The sequence below is a fragment of the Geotrypetes seraphini genome, chromosome 1 (assembly GCF_902459505.1).
Source record: "Geotrypetes seraphini chromosome 1, aGeoSer1.1, whole genome shotgun sequence".
In the NCBI taxonomy this organism is placed as follows: Eukaryota; Metazoa; Chordata; class Amphibia; order Gymnophiona; family Dermophiidae; genus Geotrypetes; species Geotrypetes seraphini.
The window spans coordinates 451,960,863-451,977,163 of record NC_047084.1 but is presented as its reverse complement, the minus strand read 5'-3'; the positions used below and the strand labels follow the sequence as shown (position 1 = coordinate 451,977,163).

General features: G+C 45.5%; 1 protein-coding gene across 6 annotated transcripts in view; it reads left to right on the top strand.

The window, feature by feature from the left end:
* IQSEC2 (IQ motif and Sec7 domain ArfGEF 2) overlaps positions 1 to 16,301 on the top strand; it is a 529,618-nt gene that overhangs the window by 409,993 nt on the left and 103,324 nt on the right. For all 6 annotated transcript variants that reach the window (XM_033921442.1, XM_033921396.1, XM_033921405.1 and 3 more), the window contains 2 exons: positions 12,633 to 12,906; positions 14,305 to 14,694. In XM_033921442.1, coding sequence (XP_033777333.1) covers positions 12,633 to 12,906; positions 14,305 to 14,694 — 664 coding nt within the window. The remainder of the gene's footprint in view (positions 1 to 12,632; positions 12,907 to 14,304; positions 14,695 to 16,301) is intronic.

Sequence of the window (16,301 nt, the reverse complement as noted above, 5' to 3'; positions counted from 1 at the left end):
AATGCCTTCCTGGAGGTCCCTTCTTTAGCCTACCCTGCCTTTTTCATTTTTTTAACTCCTCAGCTAGGTTGTCCATGAATCTCTGGACTTTCTCACATTACTTGCTGGGGACTCCAACATTCCTTCTGCTTTGCTGTCCCTTAGCTGGACATGGTCAGAACTTGGTCCCTCTGTTAGCCTAATTTTTTTCCCCATGTTTCAAGTTTTATTAAAAATTTCTTATACCACTCAGTCAGACTTCTGAGCGGTGTACAATTAAAAGTTTTACAGTATCTAAAAAAATACAACAGGTTAAAACTGACAAGTATTGACAACAGGAAGTATTATAGAACAAAACAAACATACAAAGACTTAAAGAGACAAGAGAGAAAAAGGCAAGAACTATAATATTCAAAGTAAAGAGAACAAAAAAGGGACAAACAATAGGAAGGGTGTCTGAGGAGAGATTAGCTGTAAGGATTTTAGCCCTGATAAGGGCCGTTAAATGTCAAAAGCATCTTGAAATAGAAAAAGTTTTTAACTTTGATTTAAATTTAGGTAGAGATGCTTCTTAGCGAAGATGATTAGGGATAGAATTCCAGGTGGAAGGAGCAGTCACCATAAAATTATTACCGGTAGATCTAAGTGTATTAATTTGTATGCACTGCTTTATTGGATCCCTGTTGTCCTGTATTTTTTATTTTTTTTTTTTGCCTTTCCTGGTTGCTTATTTATGCTCATTTAATTAATTTATACCAGTATCATGTGCATATATGCCAGCTCTGTGAGTGCTGAACACCCAAGTATTGAGCAAGCTCCTTCACTGTGTCCAGGGAGGGTTCGTTTGTGTTGTATTTAGTACCCCAAATCATTTTGAAAAGTTGGCTTCTATGATCACTTGCCCCCTCCCCCCCTTAGGCTGTATATGCAGGATGCTAGCTTGATTTCCTCGATCATGGGCCGAAGAGTCTTCATTTACTTCCTTCCTGGTCTGTGGTGTAAGGCAAATTAAAAAGTAGCTGGGTTTGGCAAGCAAAAAGTACAGCAGGTCTTCCTTCATAATAACAGGGTTTAGGAGTGCAAGCCCCCCCCCCCCGTGAATACCATAAATTCGCAAATGACTTTCTCTCTCCATATTCATGGGGGGGGGCCACAAATACCAACCCCCTCGGAAAGAGACAGCTTCTTCAACATTCTCTGGGCAGTTTTTATTGTTATTCAGCAAGGATCACAAAGAGATGATATATGAAAAATTGGTACATTAAATTGCTAACATACAAATACAAGAGACTTTGTTTACATCATGATGGAACACCCGCGAATAACCGAAGTTGCAAATGCCGAACCCGCAAATATGGATGGAGATCTGTAATATCTAAATATCTTCAGCAATATGGCCATGTGCTTAGACTGGTCTTTCTGGCAAGTAGAATAGGAGACCTATGGTACTTACCCTTGCTATGCCATTGACCACATACAATATTTCTTCCTCTCATCTCTCTCTTCCCCATGCATCTGTACCTTACGCCTCTGCCACCACATGTCCAATATTTCTCTCTTCCTCCCTATACCCAACAATTCTCTTTCTTCATTTCCCCATGTGCACCATCTTTCTCTCTCACTCAGACTCCCATGCTCATCAATTCTCTTTTCTATTCCAACTCCCACCTTAGCATCTCTTTCTCTCACTCCCTCCATTCTCCCATCCTATGTCCCAAGTTCATGCTCCCCTCTCTCTTCCCTCCTTCCTTCCATCGTTTGAAGTTTCCTCCCTTCCTTCTGTGTCCCAATGTGCTCCTCTTCCTCCCTTCCGTGTCCCAACACACCCTTCATCATCCTTCTCATTTGCCTCCCTCCTGCAGGTGTTACCTCCTGTGGCTGGCTCCCTCCTCCTCGCTGTACTTCTTTTCAAAGCCGCAGCCGTGATTCTTACACAATGCCTGCAGCTGACTCGGAAGCCTTCCCTTCCTGTCCAATGTGCCCCTCCTCCCCAATTGCCTCCCTCCCACGGTGTTACCTCTGACTGGCTCCTTCCTCCCTGTCATACTTCTCTTGTCAAAGCCGCGGCTGCAGGTCCTGCAGGCATCCCGCAGATGATCCGGAAGCCTTCCCAGCAGAAAGGGGGGAAGGTGAGAGGGAAAGGTGCTGTTAGCCCTGGGGACAGGAGAGAGAATGGTGCTGCTGGCCCTGGAGAAGAGGTAAGAAGGAGAGGTGCTGCTAGAACTGGAGAGGAGAGTGAGGGGTGCTGCTGGACCTGAAAGGGGAGGTGAGCAGGAGAGGTGCTTTTGGATCTGGGAGGTGTGAGAAGGGGAGTGATACCGGACCTGGGGAGCAGAGTGAGAGGTGTTACTGAAGTGGGAGAGGGAGAAGAGCTGCTGGACCTGGGTTGAGGGAGGAGAAAGAGAGAAAGGTGCTGCTGGGCTTGGAGTGTGAAAGGGAGACATGCTTCTAGACCTGGGTGATGGAGAAGGAAAGGTGCTGCTGAACTGGAGGGAGTAGAGAGACTGGATTGAGGGGCAGTGGAGAAGGAAAGAGGGACTAGATCAGGGGAGGAGAGGGCAAGAGACATTGGATTGCAGGGGAGAGCAGATGCCTAGGTTCCAATCTATCCCCGGATAGTTGAAGTCACCCATGATAACTGTGTTGTCTTCCTTGCAGTTTCGTTTAATCTCGTCCGTCATTTCTCCATCAATTTCTTCAGACTGCCCTGGGGGCTGGTAGTAGATGCTGATCTTCATTTCCAGTCCATTTGTTCCCAGAATTTTGACCCATAGAGATTCTAACTTATCCGTCGGTTGTGGCATGTTCTTTCCAGTAGATTCAATTCCCTCTTTGACATATATGGCAATGCCCCCACCTTTTTGAGCCACTCTGTCTCTGCAGTATAGTTTGTACCCCGGTAGCACCGTGTCCCAGACTTTTCCCTCAGTCCACCAAGTTTCCGTGATGCCGATGATGTCCACGTTATCTTTTTGTGCCACAGCTTCTAATTCACCCATCTTATTTCTTAGGCTCCTTGCGTTTGTGTACATACACTTGAGTTTGTGGCCTGTTCCTTTCTTGCATTTCCTTCCCTCTTGTGTCCCTTTTGATCTGTCTTGCCTATGATCCGGTGAGCCTTCTCCTCTGTCTTCCTGCACGGTATCCTCTGGGTATACCGGCTCCCGAACCGTCAACTCTCTCTCTCGGTCGACTGTCGGCTTTCCCCTTCTTCCTAGTTTAAAAACTTCTCAACTTCTCTCTTGATGTTGCTTGCCAGAAGCCTCGTTCCGTTTTTGCTGAGATGGAGTCCATCCTTCCTGTATAGCTTGCTCTTCCCCCAGAATGTTGTCCAGTTGCGCACGAAGTGGAATCCTTCTTCCTCACACCAGCGCCACATCTACGTGTTGACTGCTTACAGCTCCATCTGCCTCTTCTCGTTGGCCCTGGGGACCGCAGGATCTCCGAGAATGCTATCCTCTGCGTTCTTGTCTTCAGCTTCTTCTTTCCTAGCATCCGGAACCGATCCTTCAGTACTTCTCTGTTGTAGTTCCTGCTACTCACGTTGTTCGTCCCCACATGGATCATCACCGTCATATCTTCTTCCACACTGTCGATGATCGTGTCGAAGTGGCTCACTATGTCTTCTACCTTGGCTCCCGGTAGGCAGGTCACCAGTCGATCCAGTCTTCCTCCCACTATGTGGCTGTCAACTTGTCTGATGATGGAGTCCCCTACTATGATTGTTGTCCTCTCTATCTTCTCTTGATTGTCCAGCCGCAGGTCTGTGTCTCTGGTGTATGTCCATCTCTCCAGCTGTAGGTCCATGTCCTTGCTGTGTGTTCTCTGCGCCTGCTGTGTTCTGTGTGTCTGTGCCTCCTGCGCCTACTGTGTTCTCTGTGTCTGCCTTGCTTTGTGTTCTCTGCACCTGCTGTGGTCTCCTGCTCTCTTTTAGAGGTGACTCGTCCTTCTCGAGGCACTTCGCAAAGGCGCTTTCGCTAAGGCGAGCGCCTTTGACGCTTGCCTTAGACGCGCGCCGAATGGCTAAGCGCTGTTGGCTCCTCCCCTTTTAAGGGGGCGCTTCGGTGGTCGACGTCAGGTGGTGGGCGGATCTAACTCTCGCCGATTCCCCTAGTCTCCTGCCTCTGCTTCCCCTTTCAGCCCCGATGGAATCCTTCCCAAGTGCTTCTCTGCCTGGCTTCCTCCTCCGCTACCCTCTCCTTTGCTGCTACTTCTCCAAGTATTTTTGAGATCACAGGCATCACCATCAGGTGTCCTGTAGGTGTTTTGCAAGGGTGGTGTTGTCATTGTAAAAGGGAATGTCCAGATCCTTCTCCAGTAAGCCTCAGGGCTGACCCTTCATTGTATATCACTACCTCCTTTCATTGGTTTATTTTATCCTTCTTGGCTAAAGCACAATATGGGTCTTGGATTTCTCCTATCATGTTTGGATCAGTCTCGCAGGTCACTTTCTTTTTTTTTTTTAATTCTTTATTGATTTTCCAAACTTCAATAGTGCAATAAACAGATATATAACATATAATATATCAATAAAAGCACGTTCAACTTACAAATATACATAACCAACCATTTTCTCCCACCCACCCAATGATTATTCAATAAAACACAAAAACATAGATTTTCCCAATAACCTTACCCTATTCACATTAATAATATCTTCCCAGCCTCCCACCCCCCCAAGTGTGTAAATATTCAAATATTCAAAGGTCAAAATTAGGACAGAAATACCCCCTCCCCCCCACCCTTCCCTGGATGTGTATGAAAATAAATAAACAAACAAAAACTGGTTCATAATCAAAGCCCTACTATAGTAAAGTAATATAAGATGTCAACGGGCCCCAAACTAATTTAAAGAAATTACTGTGCCCCAAACTATCGGCATTCATCTTTTCATAATTATAGCTGGAGCACAGATTTGCCCACCAGAAAGGAAAATTTAGACGGTCATAGTTCTTCCAATTACGGGTAACCATTTGCATGGCTATCCCGGTCATTATTAGGAAAAGACGGCATTTATATCAATCCATAGGGGGCTTAACATGTAACAGGTCACTTTCTCTTCAACAAAATTGCATCCTTGGTAACATGTGCAAAGATTACTAGGAATGCTTCACAGTTGTTTTCAAGACCTAGCTTTGTATGTACAGAACAGCCCCTGGGCTTCCCGTCCATCAGCTGGGGCTTGGAGGTCTACCCTGAGGTTACTTCAGGTGGTGTTGGATACCTGATGATGGATTTCTAGCTGTTGTAGGACCTTTTGCTGTTGCTTCTGAACCAGTTAGCACACAATCGATTTTCAGGTCTGCTTTTGGAATTGTTGCTCTTTAGCTGCTATTTTCACAGCTTGTCCAACTCTCATTTTTTTTCCCCTACAGCTGAGGAAAATTTTTTAAACTTCCAAGTGCAAATGTCCTTTTTTTTTTTTTTTTTTTTAAGAAAGAAGATCCTTAAAATAAACCTGTATCCTTTCAAGTTTCAAGTTTTATTTTAGTTTGAGTAAGTCCATCAGGTGAATGATGTATACCTTTATCTTCAGTATAGAGAGTGAACTCCAGGGACCCGATATTTGTCCTAAATAACCTTATACTGTCTATTATACAGCAGCCTTATCTTTTTGGTGGCTCAAGCATCAACTGATTTCCAATCTCCTCAGTGCTCCTCAAATCCAACCAACACCTCCATATGTCATAGAACAGGTTGTGACACCTTCTTTCCAGATTTTTCATTGCAGTTTGTTGGGTAATGAGACAAAAACGCGCAAGACACCAGCGCGCCGACAATCGAGCGCAGCCAATTCGGCGCAAGACACCAGCGCGCCGTGGGAAAATTTACTTTTAAAGAGCTCTGACGGGTATGGGGGGAACCCCCCCTCACTTTACTTCATACTGTTTGCGCTGCCGTTGGGGGAGTGTGGGGGGTGCAACCCCCCACATTGTAGAGAAAACTGAACTTTTCCTGAAAATAATCAGAAAAAGTTCCATTTTCTCTATAACGGAGAGTTCCAACTCCCCAAACCCCTCCTCCCCAATGGCAACGCAAACAGTATGAAGTAAAGTGGGGGGTTCCCCACTCACACCCCGCTTAAGTTTTCCCGCGGCACGCTAGGGTCTTGCGCCGAATTGTCTGCGTTCGATTGTCGGCGCGCTGGTGTCTCGCACGCAAATGAACCGTTTGTTGGGGTATTTGACTTCTGGCCTAAACTCTTTCTTTCTTGTCACTGGCCTGGGTTTATCTGGCACTGCTCAGTTTGTCAAGGCCCCTGTCCAACAATCCCAGCCCTTACCTCCTTTAGTGCCTTTCCTGGGGCTCTGTTTTCTGTGGAGGTTCATTAGTTCTTTGCCCCCTGATCTAATTTGCAGCCGGGACTCTCAGCCCTTCCCTTTCCCTAAGCTCTTTTCAAGAAGGCACTCTTATTTTTTTCCTGTATATCTTTTCCTTCTTTGTACCTGAAGCCTTGGGGGTTGATATTCAAAGTGATATAAATAGACAGAAACGGACATCTCCTGGCCAGTTACAGTAAATCACTTGTTTGGGGCTATCTACTGCTATTCAGTGGCCCATAACCAGTTACTTATGACTGAATATCACCACAGACTGTGCCGTGCACTCTCTCTTCAAAGCATCAAGATATGACCGTGTTTCGCCACTTCTTTCTTGCCTACACTGTTTGCCAGTTCACTTTAGAGTCCAGTTCAAGATTCTCACTTTTGCACACAAAGCTTTTCATTCTACTGTTCTTTATACTCCTTCCCCTGCTTTATGTTCTTTAGATTCCAACAGGCTGGTTCTCCCAGGCCTGTGTCGGCGCACCTGAAGTCTACTATGAATATGACTTTTTTTTTTGGCACCTTCTCTCTGGAATTCTCTCTTGGACTACCGTACATGTGTTCTAAACTGTCATTCTCCATTTTCAAAACATTACCAAAGCTGCATTTTTTTTTCCTCATTATTTTCCAGTGGGGACAGCTGAGATCAAGGATTGTTGACATAGGGATGGCAGGTAGTCAGTTAGTGTGGCTTTTTTTTTTTTTTTACGAGGAGCTGCTGAAAAGTTCTCAGCCCAACCAAGAAGAGAATGATGTGGAGCCATGAAACTTGCAAGTTATTCCACACTTTTCTTGACACTTTCATTTCATATCATTGGGGGGAAAAAAAAGTGTCAAGAAAAGTGTAGAATAACTTGTAAGTTTCATGGCTCCACGTCATTCTCTTCTTGGTTGAGCTGAGAATTTTTCAGCGGCCCCTCGTATGTATAGTGTGTTTGTGACTGGATTTGTGGTGTTTCTTTCCTCTAAATATTGGAGTTCCTTTCCTTTTATGATTTGTTTCTATAATGTAAACCGCTAAGATCCTTGATTGGTACAGGCGGCATAACAAGTTTCAAGTTTATTCAAAAATTTTATAAACCGCCCAATCGACCTTTTAGGCAGTGAACATTATGTTAAAAACGTATATGGGGTAACTATACATCCTTTGAAACAACAGTCATAATTCAAAACATTAAAAACAATACAAAAAACAAACAGAAACAAGAGGGAAGAAGGACAGAATTACAATTTATCAAGTAAGAAAGAGAACATATAGGGAAAGGACAAAAGGGAGGGTGGGTAAAAAAAAATGTTTTTTGATTAAAACTACGTAGCCCTAAATAATAATAATAATAAATTCAAATATGGCTATTGTTTGGGCAATCCAAGGGTGGAATCAGCACTTATGCAGTTAAATGTTGATATTTAACACTTAACCACCTAAGTTAAGGATTAAATCAGACTGCATAAAAGTTCTGTCTTTATGCCTTGTTGCTTATGCAGTTAAGTGCTGAATATTGCTGAATAAGAGATAACTGGCTGCATAAACCTGGATATTCAGTGCCAGTGTTTAACTTTTGTTTCAGCATTTCTAAAGTAGTCACTCCGTTCCAGTCAGTTGACATACTTTTTAAGATTCACATTTCATTCAATACATTTTTACCTGAAGAACTACAGTTATAAGGCTTAGAACAGTGTTTCTCAAGTCAGTCCTGGAGTACGCCCTTGCCAGTCAGGTTTTCAGACTATCCACAGTGAATATGCATAAACTTGATTTGCCTTCATTAGATGCAAATTTCTTTCATGCATATTCATTATGGGTAGCCTGAAAACCTGACTAGCAAGGGGGTACTCTAGGACCGACTTGAGAAACACTGGCTTGGAATATATGTGATATATATTTCTTTATAAAGATTCAGACTCCTGAGGCAGGCCATTACAGCCGAAACACATATGTGTTGAGTCTTGATCACAATAAAGGAATTGAGCATCACAGGTCACCTTTTCTTTCTTTCTTGGTATTCAGTGCCCAGACATGGCTCACTATTGAATATCTGGGAAAAACTCCACTGGCGGCTTAGTGTAGGCCCGATTCTGTATAGGACACCTCTCCTGGGTGTCCTATACAAAATCAGGGCCTTAATGTATATAATTTAATATAAACTGAGATTTTGGGGCCAAAAAATGGCCCAAAAATGGGGTCTTGGTTTATATTCGAGTCAGCACTGACCTGCCCCCCTCCCAAACCTATTTTCAGGCCCCTGCCGGGTCTGCCATGAGACCTGGTGGTCCAGCAGTGGCCGGGACAGAAGGGATCCTTCCACCTCCTGTCCCAGCCCGATTCTAATTACAGTAAAACCTTGGTTTGCAAGCATAGTTTGTTCCGAAACCATGCTTGTAATCCAAAACACTCGTATATCAAAGCGAATTTCCCCATAAGAACTAATGGAAGCTCAGACGATTCGTTCCACAACCCAAAAACTTTAATACAAAATACTGTATGTACTTGTATTGCAAGACATTGCTTGTTTATCAAGTTAAAATTTAATAAAATGTTTTGCTTGTCTTGCAAAACACTTACAAACTAAGTTACTTGGAATCCAAGGTTTTACTGTATTTTTATTTCCCTCCCGCCTTCCCCACGAATCTTAAGTATTCCTGGTGGTCTAGCGGTGAATTGCGGCAGGAGCAAACTTCCTTCACTCCTGCCCGTGCAGAACCGCTAGCTAATTGGCTGCTGTGAGTTCTCACGGGACTGCGAGAACTCACGGCAGCCAATCAGCTAGCGGTTCTGCATGGGCAAGAGCAAAGGAAGGTTGCTCCTGCCGCGATTCACCACTGGACCACCAGGGATACCTAGGATACATGGGGGAGGTGGTAGGGAGATAAAAATAATTAATATCAGGCTGGGACAGGAGGCGGGAAGGATCCCTCCTGTCCCGGCCACCGCTGGACCACCGGGGTACTATATTTTTATCATCAGCTACACCACCTTTTTAAATACCGCCGCCCCCTTCCCCCCCCGTGCCACTGCTGCACCACCTTTTTAAACACCGCCCACTACCGGACCACCTTTTTTAAAAAAAACGTCCCCGCTGTCACCGCCACCGTACCTTTTTCAAGCAGCCTGATGGTCCAACTTGTATCCCTCCCTTGACGGCTCCATACTATTTCCGGGCAGCATACACACGAGTCAGGAGCGCGGAGGTCAGGACCAAGTTTTACACTAGAGAATGACACAGGGAAAAAATATGTCCCCATCACCGGACATAGTAACATAGTAGATGACAGCAGATAAAGACCCGAATGGTCTATCCTTCTGCCCAAACTGATTCAATTTAAATTTTTTTTCTTAGCTATTTCTGGGCAAGAATCCAAAGCTCTACCCGGTACTCTGCTTGGGTTCCAACTGCCGAAATCTCCGTTAAAACCTACTCCAGCCCATCTACACCCTCCCAGCCACTGAAGCCCTCCCCAGCCCATCCCCCACCAAACGGCCATACACAGACACAGACCGTGCAAGTCTGCCCAGTACTGGCCTTAGTTCAATATTTAATATTATTTTCTGATTCTAGATCCTCTGTGTTCATCCCACGCTTCTTTGAACTCAGTCACAGTTTTCTCTCCACCACCTCTCTCGGGAGCGCATTCCAGGCATCCACCACCCTCTCCATAAAGTAGAATTTCCTAACATTGCCTTTGAATCTACCACCCCTCAACCTCAAATTATGTCCTCTGGTTTTACCATTTTCCTTTCTCTGGAAAAGATTTTGTTCTACGTTAATACCCTTCAAGTATTTGAACGTCTGAATCATATCTCCCCTGTCCCTCCTTTCCTCTAGGGTATACATATTCAGGGCTTCCAGACTCTCCTCATACGTCTTCTGGCGCAAACTTCCTATCATTTTCGTCGCTCTCCTCTGGATCGCTTCAAGTCTTCTTACGTCCTTCGCCAGATACGGTCTCCAAAACTGAACACAATACTCCAAGTGGGGCCTTACCAATGACCTGTACCAATGACCAACACCTTCTTCCTTCTACTGGCTACGCCTCTATTTATACAGCCCAGCATCCTTCTGGTAGCAGCCACCGTCCCCTTCACGTCCCCTTCACCGCCCCATCCCCGAACCCGCCATCCCCTTCACCGCCCCGTCCCCGCCGTCCCCTTAACCGCCCCGTCCCAGCAGCATCCACCCTTCCCTCTCGCCACCTCACTGCCCTTCATCGGCCCGAGAATCTCCCTCCCTCCCCCTTACCTTCGTGGTGTAAAGAAACTTAAGGGAGGGAAGGTGCGCCTCCCCTTCCCTCCCTCCCTACCTCTGGCCAAATCTATCTCTCTCCCTCCCCATTACCTTCGCGGTACTTTAGAAAAGAAACTGATGCCGGTGAAGCCTGCCTGTGCTGCCTTGCAGTCGCGTGTGTGTGGGTGGAAGCTTCTTCTCTGACAATTGTCATTTTATAAACACAAATAAAACAGCAAGGTTCAACAAAACCCATCTCCCCTCTCAGAGAGAGAGAGCCCTAAGCCAGCTGGAAGCTAAAGAAGCACAGCCTGGACTTTGCGGTCCCCAGTTATGTCTAATACCAGCTCTAGCAGGATACATATTTCAAATCTGAAATATTCTAATCACAAAATATAAAATAAATTTATTTTTTATTTTTTTTTTGTTGTCTGGTAATTTTATTTTTCAAATCACATTGGTCTCAGGCTTTGGTTTTAGATTCCTTCTGTCTTCATCGTGGCATGGCTGGCTGAAGGTAAAATAGGCGCAAGAGGAACTGGGGAGTAGATGCAGAGTCTGACACGAGCACAATTTTTTTTTACCACAGGAATAAGACTTCACCGCTCCCGCGGGGCAATAAAAGGTCTTGTCCCCATTCCCGCGGGATGGTGAAAGGTCTTGTCCCCATTCCTGCGGTAAACCAGTTGCAAATGTCTCCATTCATGCGGATTTACTGCGGTGATCCGCGGTTTACCATGGTAAACGGTCCCTGTGTCATTCTCTATTTTACACGTCCCGCGTGGGCCCGAGCCGCTTTCTGAATAGCTGGTGGCAGTTCTCGCAGGACTCGTGAGAACTGCTGGCAGTCATTCAGAAAATGGCGTGGGGCCAGGTGGGAACGCGGAAAGCTTGGTCGTGACCTCTGTGTTCTGTATTAGTTGAAGGTGTCTAATTTCCTTTTGAGCAATACCCTGAAATAGAGCATTACAATAATTGATTTTGGAGATAACCAACAAGTGGATCAGTATGTTAAGCGATTTTGGTTCTAACCATTTAGAAATTGAATGAATTTGTCGTAATCTGAAGAATGTTGATTTTACTACACTGCTGATATGTTCATGGTGTGACAGTTTCTGGTCGAATACAACCCCCGGAATTTTGATAGTGGTGATAGCCTGAAAAGTAATGCCTTTGAAAGAGATGAGTGAGGGGGCTGGATGCAGAGCAGCGAGGGAGGGGGAACAGGGTGCAGAGCCTGGCAGGGTAAGGCACTGCACTTGAATATTAACACCCCCTCCTGGTTCCTCCTTATTTTGGAGGAAAAAAGGTTACTGCTGTTTATATTCGGGTAGGTTTATATTCGAGTATATATGGGATTTTATTAAATTATATTAGTGAACGAGGGTGTTCCTTTGTTCACAGGTGACTCCTCAGAGTAGCAGATGTGTTAGTGCAAACTGCTCATGTGGAGGAGGGGTAGGCTTCACAGAGAGGGCATGATGTGTTTGTTTTTGTTGAAAACATTTATGGGTAATTCTGTTGTGGGGGAAGGTATCTAGCTAGGCATTAGTGGCCGAAGCTATTTAAACCAGAAGTGAGCATTTGAAAGATTTTGTGGATTACTTTATGCCAATGTCATATCACAACAGAGCAGCTGATCTCAGTGGACCTCATCCTATCCCTTATTGGAGTTGTTTGTTTAACCTGTACACAAAATATCTCTTTGGGATGATTTAGATAACAGTGAATGAAGCAGAATGGATTAGATTACTTTTTCAACTCCCTCCCTGTCCCATCTTTCTATTATTTTGGATGACCCCTTGACGTCCATGCAGTGACTTCTTTGTTTCTAGATAATCTCTTTAGCGTCTTTCCAGGGACCACAGATGATAGCAAGTTGTGTGCCAGTCCTTGAGCCTGGTCATGGTTTGAAAAGGTCATAGTGCAAAGAATGTGTGTTAGTCTCTGTATAATATCCAAATATGCCACCAATTCTGCCTGTATTCCAACATCATGCTCCAACATTTAGGGTCTCAGAAGAGTTGGGATAGGGAAAGAGGAAAGGGGCAAGGCTCACTGCAACCAAGTTGTTGAAAACTTTGCCTTTAAATTGTCTTTGTAGCGTGGAGGGGGACTCGCAGGGCAGCGAGTCTGGGACCATTGTGGACAGTCCTAACAACCAGCCCCCCTACCGCTGCAGCACAGATGTGAAGAACGAATCCTACCAGCTGCCCCCTGCATGCCACCTGCCACCATCCGCCAGTCTGCCGTGGAATCAGAGAGCCCGGCTGCAGCCCGCCAGTGTAGCCCTACGCAAGCAAGAAGAAGAGGAGATTAAGCGCTCCAAAGCGCTGTCTGACAGCTATGAACTGTCCACAGACCTACAGGACAAAAAGGTACAGTATGTGCCATGTGCAATTCTGAGTCCTGGGTTTTTGACACAAGAGACACACCTCACACAATTTCACTTCCTCATACAAAATCATTAATACTTCTTGGCACCGACTCAAACCCTAGGTCTCCAAAAACACTTCCTCTTACAAACACACTCCCTCACACCACAAATGCTCCGGGCACTGTTCTAGTCATGTGCTGTCAATGGATATACTTAAAAATGTGCTATGGTAAGGAGTGAAATTACATTTTGAATTTGATGTAACCCTAACCACAGACATATTGGGGTAGATTCAGTAAAAGGTGCCTGAATGTGGGCACTGAAAAAAAAAAAGTCCACACAAAGTACTATTCTAGAAACACTGTTCCAAGTTGCGCAACTTTTATAGAATAGCACTTAGAGCTGATTTCTGCGCCAAACTTTGGGCGTGAGGATTTATACCAGCTGAAACCTGATGTAAATCCTGGCGTGTAAGTTAGGTGCAGATCCTTGGTACTGCACACATCTTTAGCGAATGCCCATGGCCCACCTAAGCTCTTCCCATGGCCACACCCCCTTTTGATTTACGCGCCATAAGATGTGCACATGGATTTTTATAGAGCGTTGCTTATAGTAAGATGTGCGTGCAAAATCCAAATTGTTGTCAATTAATGCCGATTGATTGTTGGCACCCAATTAATGGTGGTAATTGGCTCGTTAGCCAGTTTAGTTGCAGGCACATCTCGGAATAGTGTGCAAATTTTTGTGCCATTTATAGAATCTGGGATTATTATGTGTGAAACTCAAGGGTGTAACAAATTCTGTTTACAGACTGGCCATTGTAGCAGGGTCCTGATCACGAGGCAGAAAAAGATCCCTAACTTCTTGTATGTTCAGTGAAACAATGTGTAAAAATGTAATGCCATTCTCCATTACACTGTTTGATGTCCAGTAAAAGTTGAATAGAATTACACTTGCAATAGCAGACAGGATCACATGATCTCATATACCATTAATTGTTGTCTCATCCCTTCCCCTGCAGGAATCAGTACTTGTAACAGGGGGAACAGTGTGTGTCATAACATTTTATCAGCCTCACTTTTCCTGCATTGTTTTCTGTTTCCATTTGGAAAGATCTTTCTAAAGTCAGCACTTTTGGAATAAGTGTACTGCACTCTTAGATCATTTGCTGCTCCCTTTCTGGGGAGCTGATCCGTAGTCCTCCCTCAAGAGCTCATTAAAAATCTACATATGCTACAAAGAGAGAATGCCGATAGATGTACAGGTGATCTGATTAATGTGCATGTACCTGGGGGTACTGCTGGCACAGCAGTGTTTGCTTTCGGCCTCATGTGCGCGGTCCCTAAACCCACCTTCCTCACACTCCCCTTCTCTCTCTTTCTCTCGCTCCCCCTCCCAGGTGGAGATGCTGGAGCGTAAGTACGGCGGCTACTTCCTGAGCCGGCGGGCAGCCCGCACCATCCAGACAGCCTTCCGCCAGTACCGCATGAACAAGAACTTCGAGCGGCTGCGCAGCTCAGCCTCAGAGAGTCGTATGTCCCGTCGCATCATTCTCTCCAACATGCGCATGCAGTACTCCTTCGAGGAGTACGAAAAGAACCAGAACCCAGCCTACTTCGAGGGCAAGCCCGTCTCGCTGGACGAGGGTGTGGCAGCGGCCACAAGGGCCGACTCTGAGAGGAGCCTGCAGTACGGGGGCTCCTGCAGTGGCCTGGACGGTGACTCCATCACCACCTCCGGGGAGTTCTCCAACGAGATCACGGAGCTGGAAGACACTTTCTCCAAGCAGGTGAGGGACCCAGAGCTGCTGCTTCTGTAGCGTGCATGTACTCCCTGTGTTTTCAGGGTTGTAACGGGGACCAGGTATTCTTTAGCCTCAGTTCAAACAAGCTAGCAATATATTCTATGGCAGGGAATGCCCAGAATTTCGCTGTCGAGACCTTTTGAAAACTTGCATCTGATTGATGCTTGTTTGCAGTACTTAGACTGCCCACAGATTGCTGCTAGACATCATGTCTGAAGGCTGGAAATACATTTTATTGGACTGACAAGGATTATCCAAAGATGACTTTCTGCATGAGCCTTCAGGACTGCGCATAAGTCTGTGCACAGTTTAGAAAGGACATAGAGAATATTATCTTTGGATAATTCTAATGTTTGTCCAGTAAAAAGTGCTGAAGCCTATAGAGAATCCAGATGGTGCTGCCATTAAGAATTCTGCACCATGCCTGAAATAGAGGCATCTTGTATCTAGTTAGATCAATGGTTCTCAACCTTTTTTTTTATAATGAAAGCTATAATATATATTATGACATTTTTACAAACCCTTAACCCTTTTTCCTTCTTCCCCTCCTACCATCTGTGTCTGTGGATATATAGATGTCTGTATGGAAAGGTATATATAGGGGTGATATTAAAAAGCACTTGTGTAGCCAACCTTGGGTACTGGCCAGATAAGTTTTTTCATTTCAATTTCCCGACATGTGCAATGGATAGCTTTTGGCTGCTTATGGGGGCAATTCTATGAGTGAGTACCCTGATGCCATGCAGTGAGACCCTATTCTATGACAGAATTTGGGCGTCAGATTCCGTTATAAAATACTGGTGTAATCAGGCATCGGCATGTCTTTAGGTAGCCACAGTTATACCACTCATAGGCCTGGTATAACTGCAGGCACCTAACTACAGCAAGCACACTCGTAACTTATAGTATTCTGTAAGCCATGAGGAGCATAATAAAAAAAAATGTCTAAGTCCCCTTTTTGCCTAAGGCCTTAAACGTTGAAAGTAGAAGCAGGGAAAATGTCCATTATAAAAAAAAACGTCCAAAAGGAGGGTTTTTTTTGATAATGGCCTGCCTCTACGTTCAGCTTTTTAAACGCCCAGACCACCACTACGTCTAAACTTATATCATATAATCAACCTAAAAAAAGCCTAAGCCCCAAACGTCCAAAACAAGGGCTTTTAGGTGAAGGAGGAGCCATTCCTTCGCCTAAAAGCTGGATTCTGTAACCGGTGTCTGTCAAAACCAACACTGGTCACAGAATCCACCACCCCCCACCCCCCGCGACATCGGGGCAAGAGAGAGCCCAAGCCTTCCTATCCTGCGGCAGCCCCGAACCCCCAATGAAGATCGGGGCAAGAGGGAGCCCAAGCCCTCCTGCCCCGGGCACCCCCAAACTCTCCGAGAGGATCGGGCAGGAGGGAACCCAAGCCCTCCTACCCTTGATGCAAGGGCCCCGAGCCCCGATCGCACCCCCCCCCCCCGCTGACCTCACGACACCCCCACCCCCAACCCCCTCCCCGTACCTTCAATAACATTGGTCAGACAGACGGGTGCCAAGCCCATCCATCTGACAGGCCAGCCATCCGTTGAATGGTTGGCCTTAGGACCGG